Source organism: Elephantulus edwardii, unplaced genomic scaffold, assembly GCF_000299155.1.
Source record: "Elephantulus edwardii isolate Elephantulus edwardi_28Jun2011 unplaced genomic scaffold, EleEdw1.0 scaffold00093, whole genome shotgun sequence".
In the NCBI taxonomy this organism is placed as follows: domain Eukaryota; kingdom Metazoa; phylum Chordata; class Mammalia; order Macroscelidea; family Macroscelididae; genus Elephantulus; species Elephantulus edwardii.
In genome coordinates this window covers 2,496,530-2,511,653 of record NW_006399843.1, presented here as the reverse complement: position 1 = coordinate 2,511,653, position 15,124 = coordinate 2,496,530, and the positions used below count along the sequence as shown (strand labels likewise).

The window sequence follows — 15,124 nt, the reverse complement described above, 5'->3', positions numbered from 1 at the left end:
ACAAAACTCCAGAAGAACCCATGGTCTACATTTGGACAGGGATTTAAGTACCAAGTATGCCAGGCACGGAAACAGGACTGGCCTATGGCCATCACACTTGGAGAAGCTTCTGTTTTGGCAGCATGAACTAGAAACTTCTTCGTGTAATTCTGACGTTAGTCCTCTTTCCTGAGTGAAGCAGCCAGGGTATGACCAGGTTCCACAAGGCCCCAATCTAATAATCAGCATTAATTCTCTCCATGGTCTTCTTCCACCCAGGCTACAATTTTCCCTTCCCATCCGGGGATGGCATCATCATCATGGAAAACCTAGAAAAAGAAAAGAGTCAAAATAAAAACAGAATAAGGTGAAGTCTTAAGTAATTGCTACTTCTAAAATATCAAACATAAAAAAGATGAGATATAGTGCCAAAAACCTTGAGTCTGTGATCCTTTGGTTTTGCCCCTAATGTCACCCCTAGTGATGGTATAGTGTATCAATGGTTCAAATCCATCAACTATAGGAGAAGGGTTAGCAACATCCTCATAAAAATTTATAGTCTTAGACTTCAGTGGAGAATCTCCATGAGTTGGAATTGAAACAATGAGTTTAGTTAAAAAGTACAGATACAGAAAGGCAGAGATAGTGATCATATTTATGGTTTAGAAGTGTATACACACAAGTGGGAAATTTTGCCCCAAGCATTTGTAAGGGGGAGGGAAGGGAAGGGCTGGAATTATGAGCAATCTTAACATGTTTCTGAAATGCAGTTATTTTCATTCATTGATTAATCTCCTGAGCCACTAGTAGAACAGGGATATGAAAATATTTCACTGAGGAAATCCTTATAAACATTGATTTCCCTCAGCCCTCAACTTTTCAGTCTGTAACTACATGATGACATTTGGAATACTTCATAAGCCAAAACTTGCTTGTAGAAAAAACATTTATTTGGCAAATAGATTATAAAGGGAGGAATAGACTTAAGAAAACAGGTAGGAGGTAGGAATAAGGATAGCTGAATCCTCAGCAGTTCCTCACTTTCATTATCTGAAAAACTATGACCACATAGTAAACAGTTTCCAGATATTCGCACTGTTTACTTATTCTATGTATGAAGCAGCATGTTTTCTAGATTTGGCTTCAGGTAGACAAGCAGCCCAAAATTTTAACTTCTGTTTTGTTTTCTCCTAAGTAAATCCGTCTTTCCCCTTTGAAAAGAAACATTCAGCCTAAATTCTTGGTCAAAACTTAAAGTCCTGGAACTAAAGTGGAGGAATAAATGTGACAGTTACCTCCACACCCTGGTAACATCTAAACCAGCCAGAAAAATACCTGACCAGACAATGAATCCTGACAAGGCTCTATCCTCCATAACCCTCCCTAAAACCCCTATAAAAAGAAACCGCCCTTAACTGCCCGAGCACCATTCTGACTCTCTCAACATGACGTCCCTCTTAGACCACACAATAAAAGCTTGTTCACTTCTTGGGACAAGTTTCTCCTTCTCGCCCTCGAATGTTTTTCTATCTAAAACAAAGCATCAACTTTTGGGGCCATTCCATCTCCACTTTTGTTGTTAGGTCCCATCGAGTCAAGTATGACTCCCGGCAACCATGTGAACAACAAATTTGAACCCTGTCCTATCCTGTGCCATCCTCCTCATCCCCACTGCTGCAGTCACTGTGTCAATCCATCTTAAGGGTCTGTCACCCTGGGACCTTCTTTATATCTGATTCTAAAACTTGGACGCTTTGGGGTGGTAGTCCTTAAGCTAGAGGCTTTCACCCTCATGAATTCTGTACCTCCTCTTTAACAGTTCCAAACTCAGGATCCAGTGCTTTGAAATGATAACGGTGATTCCCTTCTCGGTCAATAGCTGCTTTAAAATCCTTCAGTGTCACCTCCCCCAACCTAAAATAAAAGGAGAGAGTATAAGATAGATTGTTAATCAGTAGGTTGTAAAGGTAAGAGGTTAGCTTTTAACCTAGGCCCCTGCCAAAGTCCCTACAGACATAAATAGTCTCGTAATTGGTTAAGTCACTGCTCCTGATAACACAGACAATTCTAAAATGCAGAGGTTGGGGAGCAAGTCATTGGCAGAGATTGAAAGTTAAACATGGGGCGACCTTTAAAAAAGATTGATTGCTTTAGCAGCAATCAAATCACTTTTCTGTTTTTCTACAATGTAAGCTCTCTAAAATCTCATTTGTTGAATAACCAAAAATACAACTTAAATTCTCTTGATTTCCTTCTTTGCTACATAAGCATTTTCCTTAGAATGACACACACACACACACACACACAGATACATACATCTAAGTGTGTGTGTGTGTGTGTGTGTGTGTCTCTCTCTCTCTCTCTCCAGTGGACAGGAAGTTGTGCTGCCAATCCAAAACAGGTGGTTCAAATCCACCAGCTGCTCCATGGGAGTAAATTGGGCAATCTCTTCCTGTGCAGTTTACAGCCCCTGAAAACCTGCTGGAGGGTCCACTAAGAGCCAGTTTTAACTTAAAGGCACATAACATATATATAGATATATAAAAGAATATGTTTAAAAAGAGAAGAATTTAAAGGCCTTTCCGTCTTTTTCTTTTTTAAAGCAGTTCTTTGAAGGGAACATATTAAGCAAGTGTTTTTAACATTAAAATATGTTTTGGTTGCAATTCTCAAACAGTAACAAATATCAAGGAGTAATACCCCTGGAAGTGCTGACTGTAATCCATAGCTAGCAGCAGGAGATACTTGGCAGCACATGAAAAACGACTTTTGGAGCCTTAACCCACTTTCACCAAAGCATGCATTTTAAAGAAAGCATATTTGCTATTAAAAAAAAAACAAACCAAAGAACCCACAACACAAAAACAACATTTCATTTACAAGTGTAGAGCATATTTACATAACTACCAGCTTTGGGAGAATATGATTATAGTAAAGGACACCCTGCTTCTGTTTATACAGCTGGTCAGCAATGCATCTGGAACTTCTCAGAAGCTGTGTTCTGTGCTCTTCAGCTACATTGTACTACTTTTCAAGACTCTCTCAGCTGATCAGAGGCAGCAACTAACTTTCGTGCCCTTCTCTGTTTTTACAGAAAAATGATGAACGCAGATTCTCACCTCTTTGGTATATTGACCATGAAGGGAGTAAGTGACCGGTCAGTGAAATAGAGTACTTTAGTGCAGGCGCTGCTGATAGTTGGAGAGCTCTGTGAGTGAGGCAACTCTGCAATCAGAGAGACTTGGTGGTTACAACACTGAATTTACTTAAAACCTCCTCTCATTTCTTGGTATTCAGAATGTCCCAGGAGAATGAAGCTGCCTGAGGTGACCACATGGCTTTCATGTCCTTGCCAAAGACCATGCCCATAGGGTACAGTCCACAGGAAGTCACTGGTGGGACCACAAGGACAAGGGTTGTTTGAGGCATGGACACTCTCATCAGGAGCTTCATTTCTCCTTCATTCCAGGTACTGATCTGACAGGCTAAAGGTCAAAAAAGGACAGAGAAGCCTGGCAAGACTTCAGCTGAGACAGAGCGGAGAGTGGACTCATAGCAAAACCTGCCCACTCTGCCAACATTTAGAGTTTTGAGGGCAGTCCAGAAAGCTCGAGTGATTCTGGAAAAGAGAGATGAATAGGTACCAAGGTAGCCTCAGAAACTCATCCCAAGAGTCTTTATAATTCCAATCCGTAAGTACAGACTTACCTTATCCTTCAGCAACCTGCACAGATCTATATACGTGGGTCCTATGATCTTGTTCACGGTTCTATAACCACATCTTTATCCCTTGTAAAAATACTTATGAAAAGTCTTACTAAGTGCTTCTGAGTATAGATTTAATAGGTAAAAATTCTGACCAGAAACCTTTATCTTAAGGAGCAGAGATAAATAATTAAATGTTTCTGGAAGTCTCTCCTGGAATTGCACCTACACCTATTTTCACCTGAACTTATGTTAGGCATTGATCCAAATGAAAGTGGCAGCCACAGACGTTCTGTGTATGGGTTAAAAATAAGGGAGAGTATGCAAGGCAATCACATTTGGTCAGTTGTCAGAGTTTATTTTTTCAAAGAAATGTTACTTGTTGAAGCCATGATGCTCTTTTAGCCCCCTCACACCAGTGCCTACTGCATAGTGGTGATTTAATAAAGACTTGCTGTATAAACAAAAAACTCACTTTTAGAATAACTATGTGATTAAGATTCATCCAATGACCAAACATTTGAGGACTGACGGTGTTAGAATTTGACCACAAAAAATCAACTCTAAATCCTCAAAACTTGTAATAGAATCTAGTGTAGATGACAGACATGATTGCAAATAGTTATATGTTCTATTATATAAAATCTGATTTGGGGAAAAAATCAGATTTGGACAAACTGAGAAGGCTGAAGATAGGAGAGGTCAGAGGACACTTGAAAAATAAAGGCAGATAGAAAAGTTAGTTGTTTCGGGAAGAGGCAAGGACACAGGCAAGAGTATGAGAGAAGATCATGCATGTGTAAACCTGTAAGCAAGCAAACAGGTGTGGAGCATAAGGAATATACTGGGAAATCATGGCAGATGAGGATGAGAAAGGGAGTAGGAGCCGAATTGCAGAGGCCTCTGAAGCCAGGCTAACAAGTTTAGATATTAGTCCAAAGATGGGGAAATAGTAAAAGATAGTGATAGGATCAGACTGCCAATTTAGGGGAAAAGATCAGTGTAGCTGCCAAGTGTGGACTAGATGGGAGAAGCTCTGGAAACCAGTAGTCCTACTAGGAAGCAGGGGAGTGCTGGTGGACACCACAGGGAGCTGTGCTGCTAACCCAACAGCAACATGTCTCCTGGGATCTGGATCCCTCAGCTGCTCCACAGGAGGCAAGGGGGAACTTTCCTCTGAAAATCAGCTTGAGGTTCAGCTGTAGGTCGTTTCCATCTTGATAGTAGTGAGTTTGGGGTTTTCTTTTTTTTTTTTCCTTTTTTTTTTTTTTTTATGTGTGTACCGTCAAACCAGATCTGACTGGTACAGGAAGCGAATGTTCCTCCTTCAGCAGAGCATCTGGTGGATTTGAACTGCGTACCTCTGGGATTGCAGTGCAGCTTCTTGCCACTAGGCCACCAAAGCTCTCCATGAGTTTAGGGTTTTGAGATTAGGAGGCAGACAAAAGATGAGGAAAGGTAAGATGTTGCTCTGGAGCCAAGAGAAGTATGCATTTGAGAGGGTTAGAAGGTAAAGATTTTAGTATCTGTTATATAATTGAACATGGAAGATAAAAGGGAAAAAGTAAAAAAAACAATTACTCAGATTTGTGTCTATAAAGATAGATGATAGCACCATTCACTAAGATGTTGTTGTTATGTGCTGTTGAGTCACCTGAGACTCATAACAACCCTATGTATAACAGCCCTAAACCCCACTCTATCCCTTGCCAATCTTATTGTCTCTGACACACCTACCCTCATTACCCTAGTCAATAAATCAATCCCTCTCATCAAGGGTCTTCCTCTCCTGTGCTGTCTCTCCATCCTCCCAAGTAGGATGTCCCTCTCCAAGGACTCATCCTGTCTCATAACATGTCCAAAGTATGTCAGCCGAAGCCTCAGAATCCTTGCCTCCAAGGAGCAGCCTGGTTTCACCCTCTCCAGGACGAACTTGTTTATTTTTCTAGCAGTCCGTGGTCTATTCAATTCTCTTCTCCAGCATCACAGCTCAAAGGCATCAATTCTCCTTCTATCATCCTTAGTCATTGTCCAGCTTTCTCATGCATAGCAAGTCATTGCAAAGGCCATCATGGCCTGTATCAGATGCACCTTAGTTTCCAGACTGACATCATTGCTCTTCAGTACTTTGGAAAGGTCTCTGACAGCAGACTTTCCCAATGCAATTCATCTTTGAATTTCCTGGCTGCTGGTACCAAGAGTGCTGATTGTAGAGCCAAGCAAACGGAAGCTGTTAACAATCTCAATCTCTTCACTATCTATCATGATGCTGTCAATTGGCCCAGCGGTGAGAATCTTTGTGTTCTTGATATTGTGCTTCAATCCATAATGAAGGCTGCAGTCCTTGACCCTCTGCAGCAAGCGCTTCAGGTCCTCCTCACTTTCAGCAAGGAGGGTTGGTCATCAGCATAATGAAAATTGTTGATAAGTCTTCCTCCAATCTGGATGCCACTTTTCTCCTCATAGAGCCCAGCCTCCTGGATAATCTGTTCCACGTATAGATTGAAAAGATATGGAGATAGGACACATCCTTCCCAAGATAGAGAACAGAAATAAGTTATATGGTCTGATTTATTTATTTAAACTTTCTTGGGTGACTTATTACACTTCAAAACTGGAAATGTGGGGGAGGAGGAAGGGAAGGAGAGGGCACAAAATGTGCAACAATGAATGAATTAAAATCTAACTTTTCTGTAAACTTTCGTTAAAATCACTATTAAAATAAAATATTAATAAAATAACTAGAAATGCAAAAGTAAATGAGATAAAATCTTCATCTTTAAGGAGCTCAAAGACTAGTGGGGAATGATTGGGTAAAACAATTAAAATTACATAGAAAATAACCAACATAAAATGAGAAGTCAGAGTCCACAAGTGGCATCTCAGGGCACAGCAGCATTTACGGACTAGAGGAGAAGAAAAGGAGATTCAGGGAGAGTTAGCAGTCAAAAAGAAACAACTGGGTCTCTAATTCACTTGAGTGCAAGACCAAGGTGAACCGGTACCGAGTCACTCCTGTTCACCTCTGTATCTCCTGTACCTAGCATATTGTTAGTGTTGTTGTAACATATGATACACTGCCAAGTTGGGACCCTCCAGAGGGTTTTCAGAGGCAGCAAATCGCATGGCAATTGAGTGCCCATCTTTCTCCCCGGGAGCAGGTGGCAGGTTTGAACCATGTGCCTTTGGATTGACAGTGTACCTCCTTACCACTAGGTACCAGAGCTAGATGCTCTGCAAATATTTGTTGAATAAATAATTGGTTAGCATTGGAACTAAAGGAGACAAATGTTTTCAAACAGACAGACTAGTGAAGAATAGTAAATGCTTTTGAAAAGTTAATGAAAGATAACATTTAACAGATAAATATTTGATTTGGCAATGAGCGGGTCAATAGTGGACTTAGGAAAAGCATACTAAGCCAGAATAACTGGGTAAAAGTCATACTGCTGTAGGTGATTGTAATGAATGCAAAATCGGAACAAAAAGGAAGCAAATGTAGACTGTTCTACAAGTTTGATGAAGAGAAATAAGACAGGAGTGAGAAGAGTAGCAGAATTAAAGATATTCTTAGATGTTCAGACATTTCATTTTGTTTGTAAATACAGATATACTGGCAGGTTTGGGTTAAGACTCTAGTTTACAAGAAGCTGTGACTATGTCTATAGTAATTTTGGAAAAGAAAGGAATATTTAGGAAAGTAAATATTTCATCCTGTACTGGCAAGCTTACACTCAAACAAAAAACAGAAACCACCAGCACTGTCAGTTCCCACCCAGAGCAGTTCTTGATCATGTTTCTGAGGATGTAAATCTTTATGGGAGGACACTGTCCATCTTTCTGCCTAGGAGAGGCTCCTGATTCTAACTACCAGCCTTTGGATTAGCAGCCTGTTATATTATGCACTATGCTCACTTAAACATCCAGGAAAAGTAATGAAGATGATAAGATAAAATCCTCTCAAGGAAACGTGAATATTTCAAAGCAATGCTATAAAAAGAACTCAAAACATTTTGTTTCATCTCCAGTATAAATATAGCTCATCAGAGGAAAAGAAGACAGATGGGATCAAAGATTTAAGAATCCTGTTTCACTTACTACATACACACACTCATTTTGCATTCCCATACTTGTGTAAATATTTTCACTGTTGTATTTTAGCCTTTGTTCGGTTCTGTGGTTTTAAAGGTTGTATATGCAAGATTGTCGTTAGGTGCCATCAAGCTGACACAAATCACAGCTACCTTATGAATAATGCATCTGAACCTGTCCTATCCCGTGCCACCCTCACCATCCCCGTTATATCTGAGCCCAGTGCTAGAGCCAGTGTTGACCCATCTTGTTGAGAGTCTTCTCTTTTGCTGATTGCCCCCCTCCTTTCCAAGTATGACGTCTTTTTCCAAGGACTGACCCTTCCTGGAAATATACCCAAAGTAGGTGAGAGCAAGTTTCACCATTCTGTCCCCTAAGAGGCGGCCTGGCCGCACTTTCTTTTTGTAACATCAGGAGCCCTTATTGCACACTGGTTCGAGTGCTCAATAAATTGGTTCAAGCTGCTAACAAAAGGTCTATGAAAAAGAGGTGCAGCAGTCTCCTGTAAAGATACAGCCCTAGAAACCCCTCCAGGGCTGTTCTGCTCTTTCCCCATGGCATCAGGAGTCAGAACCCACTCAACCATATGTAACATACATAACATCTGGAATGACTTTCCTCTGCCTCTTTATACTCACAGTTGTGTGGTTTATTTTTACCACTGTTTCATTTTATAAATTATTGTTTACAGATGTAAACCAAAGGATATGATATGCTGTTGTTGATTGTCGTCCAGTCGAGGTCGACTCATAGTGACTCTATGAACAAAAGACCTAATGTCTTTCCATAGCTGTCGTTGTTTCTCCAAGTTCATAGAGTTTTCAGAGGCATGTGGTTTGGCAAGTGGATGCCACTCCTGCTTCCAAACCTGTTTTACAACTGGGAGCTCCACCAAACACTGTCCACACTGGGCAGCCTTTCTGGTATTTGATACCCCAATGGCACAAGGTTCAACATCACAGCAAACCCAGGTTACTTCATATAGCACACTGACAAAGAGTGAGGTACAAAGTGGAAGAGTGTTCCTCCAGATATAACAGCACTAGTCTCATTTAGCAGAGGTTAAATGTCAAGTCGAATACAACTCTGAGTAAGCTTTGCACAAAAGACCTGAACTCTGTTCTATAATTAACATAATTTCTGCACATTTATAAGAGAGTTTGCATAGGAAAAAGGATAAGATAAAAGTTTTTTTAAAAAAATTAACAAGCAGTATATATTTCCAACACATTGGAATGAACAATGCAGGAAAGGAGGCATGGAGCAAATGAAAACGTACTTCTTAGCCATGGCCACTAGATGGAGCAAATATTTTTTTAGGATTTACATTGTCCTAACCTTTCAAAGCTTAAGGAAATTTCCAACAAAATTAAAATTCTTGATTCTAAGGACTGGACATTTTCTGTACTTTTTGAAACTTCAGAGTCTTTTGTGATGCTGTGTGTATGTGTATGCGTGTGTGTCGGGGCGGTTCATACTTTGCTTTGTTCAGAATAAATCTTTTGAACTTATGAGTTTTTGAAAAATGTTATGGCCTCTTGGAATCAGCAGCATCTTTCATGTGGCTAACTGGCACTCGCAAGAATAAGTGATGGAGAGAAAAATCCATCCTCAGAGTCATGAAAGTAATGTAACCCTATCATTTCTACAGAAACAAAATATTAGAAGAGTGGCACACTCTATCCTCAACATGTTTGCATTATTGGGAGATGGGGGGAAGTGGCCTTCTCCACATTTCCTTTTTCCAAGGTCTGTCCCATCTTGGGACATAACTTTCTAATAAATCTATCTTTACTTTTTACCTTAAAAAAAAAAGTACTAAACATAAAGTCCAATTTGCTGAGTGTCCTTTATGAACAAAAACGAGAACTCACTTGAGTTTGGGGGCCAGGACTCCCGGTATTCACTGCCTGCCTGAGTTCTGGGTGACTTGCCCCGAACCTGGAACCACACAAACATGACAAAGGTGATGACCATTGGAGGGATTTCATTATAAAAAGAAAAAAAGTTAAATCATAGAAGTCTAAATGGGACATGTTTATCCTAATAATAGTAACATATGAGTCAGATATGAGTCACTTTTGGCTTGATGATACACAACATGCTTATAAAATCTTTTCTACTTTCCAATGGACTTTGATATACTCTCATCCTGAGCTGTTTGTGTCACGCTCGTCAGGGACTTGGAAAGCAGGGAAGTAAGCAGTAGAGACCCTGCAGGCTCAAGGGTCACAATTCCTTCTTGTTGTCCTTACTGTGTGTTGTTGTATTTGAACAACTCATAGCTGACCCACCAATAGGTTTTCAGAGGTTGTACATCACACAGAAGGAGAAAACCCTCTGTCTCCGTGGAGCAGCTGGTGGATTTGAACTACCTGCCTTGGGTTGGCAGCTCAAATCCTTGCCACTAGGCCACCAGAGTCCTCACAGTTACTATTAATAGTAAGCAATATTCTCATCATCAACTCTTTCTTTGGGTTAGAAGAGCAACTACATCGTTCAGCAGAGTCTTCTATCATTTTCATTCCACCTTTATCTAAGTTGGTGCCCTGAATGGTGCAAACGGTCAAGTGCTCAGCTGCTAACCGAAGGGCTGCTGCTCTGAGTTATCCAGAGGCACGTTGGAAGAAATGCCTGGCACACTACTTCGAAAAATTGACCACTGAACACTCTACAGAAGACAGTTCTGCTCTGACAGCTGGGGTCATGAGAGTCAGGATCAGCCCTACACCAACACTGGTGCCTCTGAATGAACATTCATAGCCATGCTTCCTCAGGGATTTGTCTGAGAGACACACCACAGAAGGAATATTACCCTCCTTTCCTGTTTCTTCTGGGTCTCCATGACGTGCAGGCGCTCCATGAGGCTGGCGATGCCCTGCTCCAGGCTGTCGATCGTGTGGTGCTGAGGATCGTGGCCACTGAAACTGTTGCGTAGGCTGCGGAGAGCATCCCGGACAAGCTGTAGGTCACTGGTCTACAGGCAGAGAGAGGACGCTGCTGGCATGGTGCGCTGCTGTGCTAGCCAGGCTCCCCCCCCCCCCACCAGATTCAAGGAGAGAGAGGACAGGCCAGGAGAAAATGTTCATGCACAAAACTAGTAAGCTATCTAGTGGAAATTCAGTGTCTAAAATCTTTATACATCCACCAGATGCAGGACTCAGAACCTGGAAAGGCCTGGTCTGTGGTTGATGACTGGGGTGTGCCCTGCTTCAGCTGGAAGTGGCAGGTCTGTACTCAGCTCCTGAAAACTTACCCCTCTGTGGGCAATTGAAACAGCTCCTTTTCCTGCCATTGGAAGGAGAAAACCATTGCTCTGAGAGCTGTGACTGTTGTAGTTGGTCACCTACAGCGGCAAGAAGAAATGATACAAAGGGGGGTGAGAACAGTGGCACAACTCAGCGTAATCAGTGTCACCAAAAATGTTCATGTAGAAATGGTTGAACAACAAAAATCTCTCTCAACTGGCTCAGGATAGAGCAGGTTTCAGAGCTATTGTGCATAAAGTTACTATGAGTCACAATTCACTCAATGGCACAGAACACCAGCAACAGCAATTCTGTCCACTAACTATAGCTGACCCTCCAATGGCTTTTCCGAGGCAGTAAAGGGCACAGGAGGAGATTGCCCATTTTTCTCCTACAGAACAGCAGGTGGATTTGGTTGGCAACATAACTCCCTACCCAGGAGGCCACCAGAGCTCCTCTAAAACCCACCTACTCCTTATTTATCAGCATGCTGGGTTCCAAAGACCAGCTTGTTATGTGAAAATTGGCATTATGCAAAAGTGGAGAATGATCACATCATCACAAAGCAGAGGATGACATCATTCCCTAACTACCAAATGACATCATTACTGCCAAGCCACTGAGAATCATGGCCCTGTCAAGTTGGCACATAACCTTAACCATCACTCAGCCAGCATTGCTTTTGTCTTGTGCTTTGGTGTTTGTTATTGCCAGACATATGTTCTTAATGCACACAATTGCCATACAATAGAATTTTACTATGGTCCTAAACGTGAACTGTTGTTTAAAGAGAGTCACTAACTATGAGTGGGAAGTGAGTGTAACTTATTTAAAAAGAAGAAATAATGATGCTCATTGTGGGGGGAAATTTCTAAGCTAAGAAGCCCCGTCTTATTTTTCTTCCTTACATTGATCACTTACTGACACCATATAGAACTGTTTCAGGCCCTTCTCAGTGACGACTTTGGCAAGGAGGATGATTGTTGTTAGGTGCCATTGAGTTGAGTTCATGGTAACCCTTTGAACAACAGAGCTGAACCCTGTTCCATGCTACCCTGTGCCATCTGTAATTTTCCCTTGTCACTTCTGAATCTCCAAAACCTGACTGCTGAAGGAAGGAGACAAGAGGCCCTCAACCTAGACTCTGCACCAGCCACTTGAGGTTTCACACCAGCAAAGCATCAGGAAGCTGCTCCAGCACCACCTCTCTTTGCTTCAGTAATAAACTAAAATGGTAAAGAATTGTGCTGCCAACCTAAAGGTACATGGCGTGAATCCACCAGCTGCTCTGTGGGAGAAAGATGGGCAGTTTTCTCCTGTGCAAGTTACTGCCTCTGAATACCCACTGGAGGGTCAGCTATGAGTTGGTTCTGTGCTCCATGCCATAGTGAACCGTAACCCTGAACCCTGCTTGGCCTCCTTGGCTGCAGGCACTAAAGTGAGGCGGGGGTGGGGGTGGGTGGGGGTGAGAGAACACATAATTTCTTTTTTCTTTTTTTTTTTTTTGAGACTGACTCCATGTCAGATGGACCTAACATGAATGTACTTCTTATTCCTCCATGGTTTATCTGATGTATTCCTCATGACACAGAACTCATTGTTGTCAGTGAGAGGGAGAACCCGGGTTCCAGGTTACCTCATCTGCCTCTCTCTTCATACAATGAGCCAAAAGGACGTCTTTATGTTCCAGCTCCCGCTCCAGATCCACCTGTGAAACAGAGATGCAGTCAGAAAATGACTTCTTTAGGCCAGGTGGCCAGTATCTGAATATGCCCACACCTGCTGGTAACTGGCCTCAGAGAGTTTCCGGAGTGCTTCTTCCAGCTTGGCCTGGTGCTGCTGAAGGAGGCGATCCTTCTGCCCCAGCTCCTTCTGCAATGGACATAGAGCTTTCAGATCCGTGGCAAGAACAAGGACAATTCAACATTTACCCTTGGTGGTAAAATTTCCACCTGAGGGACAACTTCAGAGCAGTCCTTCCTCCAGCTCTAACAGGAAGACACTGCATGCCAAAATTAGCCTTCTACAGCTCAGAGGATTCTTGGAAAGGCAAGGAGGAAGGACACTAGCACTGCAGTGAGGCCACTGTGTACTATCCATTTTAGTTAGAAATAAAGGTTAAGACTAGAACTGAAGTTTCCAAATTCCTAGGCTCTGTGCTCCTTCTGCTAGTCAGGACACCTATTCTTCAGGGTCAGTGAATAAAGGAAGCAGAGAAAAAATATTTCCCTGCAGAAAGTAAAGGAGAGACCAGTGTAGGGAAGTATTCTTAGAGCAACTGCAAAAATGGGCAGGTTAAGCTGTGTATTACAAGTCAGAAATGCACTGCAATCCCAGAGGTGTGCGGTTCAAACCCACCAGATGCTCTGCTGAAGAAGGAGGAACAATCGCCTCCTGTACCAGTCAGATCCAATTTGATGGTACACACATAAAAAGAATAAAGAAATAAATAAAAATTATCTAAAAAAAACCCAAACATACCTGTTAAAAAAAAAAAGTCAGAAATTATTCCTAAACTGACGTCTGTTCTTAAACTGACCCGAGCTCACTGCCATCAAGTTAGTTCCGACTCCCAGCAGCCCTCCTCTGGGCTCCGAGGCTGTCAGTCTTTAGAGGAGGAGAATGTCCATCACTGGACAGAGGGGCGACTTGTAGGTTCAAACTGCTGGCCTTTCCTTGAACAGCCTGACACATGATGCTACCAGGGCTCTTCATTCTTACCTTATATTCTCCCAAAAGCCGGTTCCTCTCATCCAGCTTCCTCTGCAAATCCACCTGCAAGAAGAGTAAGACAGAACTCAATGGCACGGAGGTGTTGTCTGCCATTCCCAGTGGGAAACCAGCTACTCGGTGACACAGTGATGTTAGCAAGCAGGATACAGGACAGATATGGTATGAGAAAAACCACACAGCTTCTCTCCATATCTTTAGGGAGATAATTAATAAGGAGATAATAATAAATAGGCCAATTAGACGGTAGCACTTGAAATCAGACTATACACTAATTAGGCTGGAAAAGGATAAACAGGAACTATAAGTCAGTGCCCTCAAAGTTCAAGAGGAGCACAAGAGCCTTCTGCCTCATGTGTTTGGGGCTTTCACCTCAAAACCTGGTGGGGAATAAAGCTGGCAAGGACAAGCCCCCCAGAAGTAGGATGGTAGATGAAGAATCTATCATACAGTGCCCCCTTCCGCTACGGGGCTCAGCGAGATGAGCATCCATTCATTTAACGCACGTTCTGGTTGTGTAGCTCGTCTTTGTCCATGTTAGCCCTGAGCAGTTCTTGTTTGAGCTGAAGCACACATGTGTCCTGCTGAGTCAGCCTCTGCTGCAAGGCATCCTGGGGGGAAAGCACGCCAGTTATTTCAGTCCCACTTCATCCATCAGCCAGTTGTTCCTAAAAATTATTAGACCCTTGAGCTCAGGAGGCGGAGTCCCTAAGGGCTTGCATGACTAACTCAAGGCAGTTCCTCTCTAGCAGTTCAAATCCAGAAGCTGCTCCACAGGAGAAAGCTGGGCAGTCTCACCCCATGAGAGCTACCGCCTCCGAAAACCCACTAGAGGGTCAGTTATAAGTCTGTCCCAACTTGCCAGCAATGGAGTTTTGTGTATAATTAAACCTCTTATCAAATGTATATTCTGTCAAACTGGAAGGCAAAAGAAGTGTAAGAGTCTTACCATAAGGAGCTGAGCTAGTATTTTTCCTGTCCTTCTTCAGGACACTTGCATATGCAGGAAAAATCATACCTATTTTCCTACTGACTTTACTGCAACCTGATTTTTACATCCATTTCATCCTGAGAATGTTTCAACCCTATGAGACTCACATGAGTCAGAGCCGTGAGTCAGAATCACATGACGGCAAAGGAGTTTTGTTTGTTCCATTCCTAACAGCATGGTATGCTAGAATGAAAATAAATAGCCTTTGGGGTCAACCAGGCCTACGTTAAAATTGCAAGTGTACTGCTTACTGGTTTTTAAACTTAACCTTGAACAATGCCTCCAACCTTGGCTTTCTCATCTATATCCTGAATATTTAAGTACTCCATTTATATTAGCCCTTTTTCTTTGCACCTCTCTGCCCTGTTCTCATTAACCA

General features: G+C 42.2%; 1 protein-coding gene across 2 annotated transcripts in view; it reads right to left on the bottom strand.

Moving 5' to 3' along the window:
- DIXDC1 (DIX domain containing 1) overlaps positions 1-15,124 on the bottom strand; it is an 86,540-nt gene continuing 71,416 nt past the window's right edge. Inside the window, exons 7-16 of one of the 2 annotated variants that reach the window (XM_006890775.1) lie at positions 14,261-14,365; positions 13,746-13,799; positions 12,804-12,896; positions 12,661-12,732; positions 11,033-11,122; positions 10,592-10,753; positions 9,651-9,717; positions 3,099-3,204; positions 1,785-1,893; positions 1-308 (exon numbers count right to left, since the gene is read on the bottom strand). In XM_006890775.1, coding sequence (XP_006890837.1) covers positions 228-308; positions 1,785-1,893; positions 3,099-3,204; positions 9,651-9,717; positions 10,592-10,753; positions 11,033-11,122; positions 12,661-12,732; positions 12,804-12,896; positions 13,746-13,799; positions 14,261-14,365 — 939 coding nt within the window. In that variant the 3' untranslated portion in view covers positions 1-227. The remainder of the gene's footprint in view (positions 309-1,784; positions 1,894-3,098; positions 3,205-9,650; positions 9,718-10,591; positions 10,754-11,032; positions 11,123-12,660; positions 12,733-12,803; positions 12,897-13,745; positions 13,800-14,260; positions 14,366-15,124) is intronic. The other variant, XM_006890774.1, reaches the window with a different exon arrangement.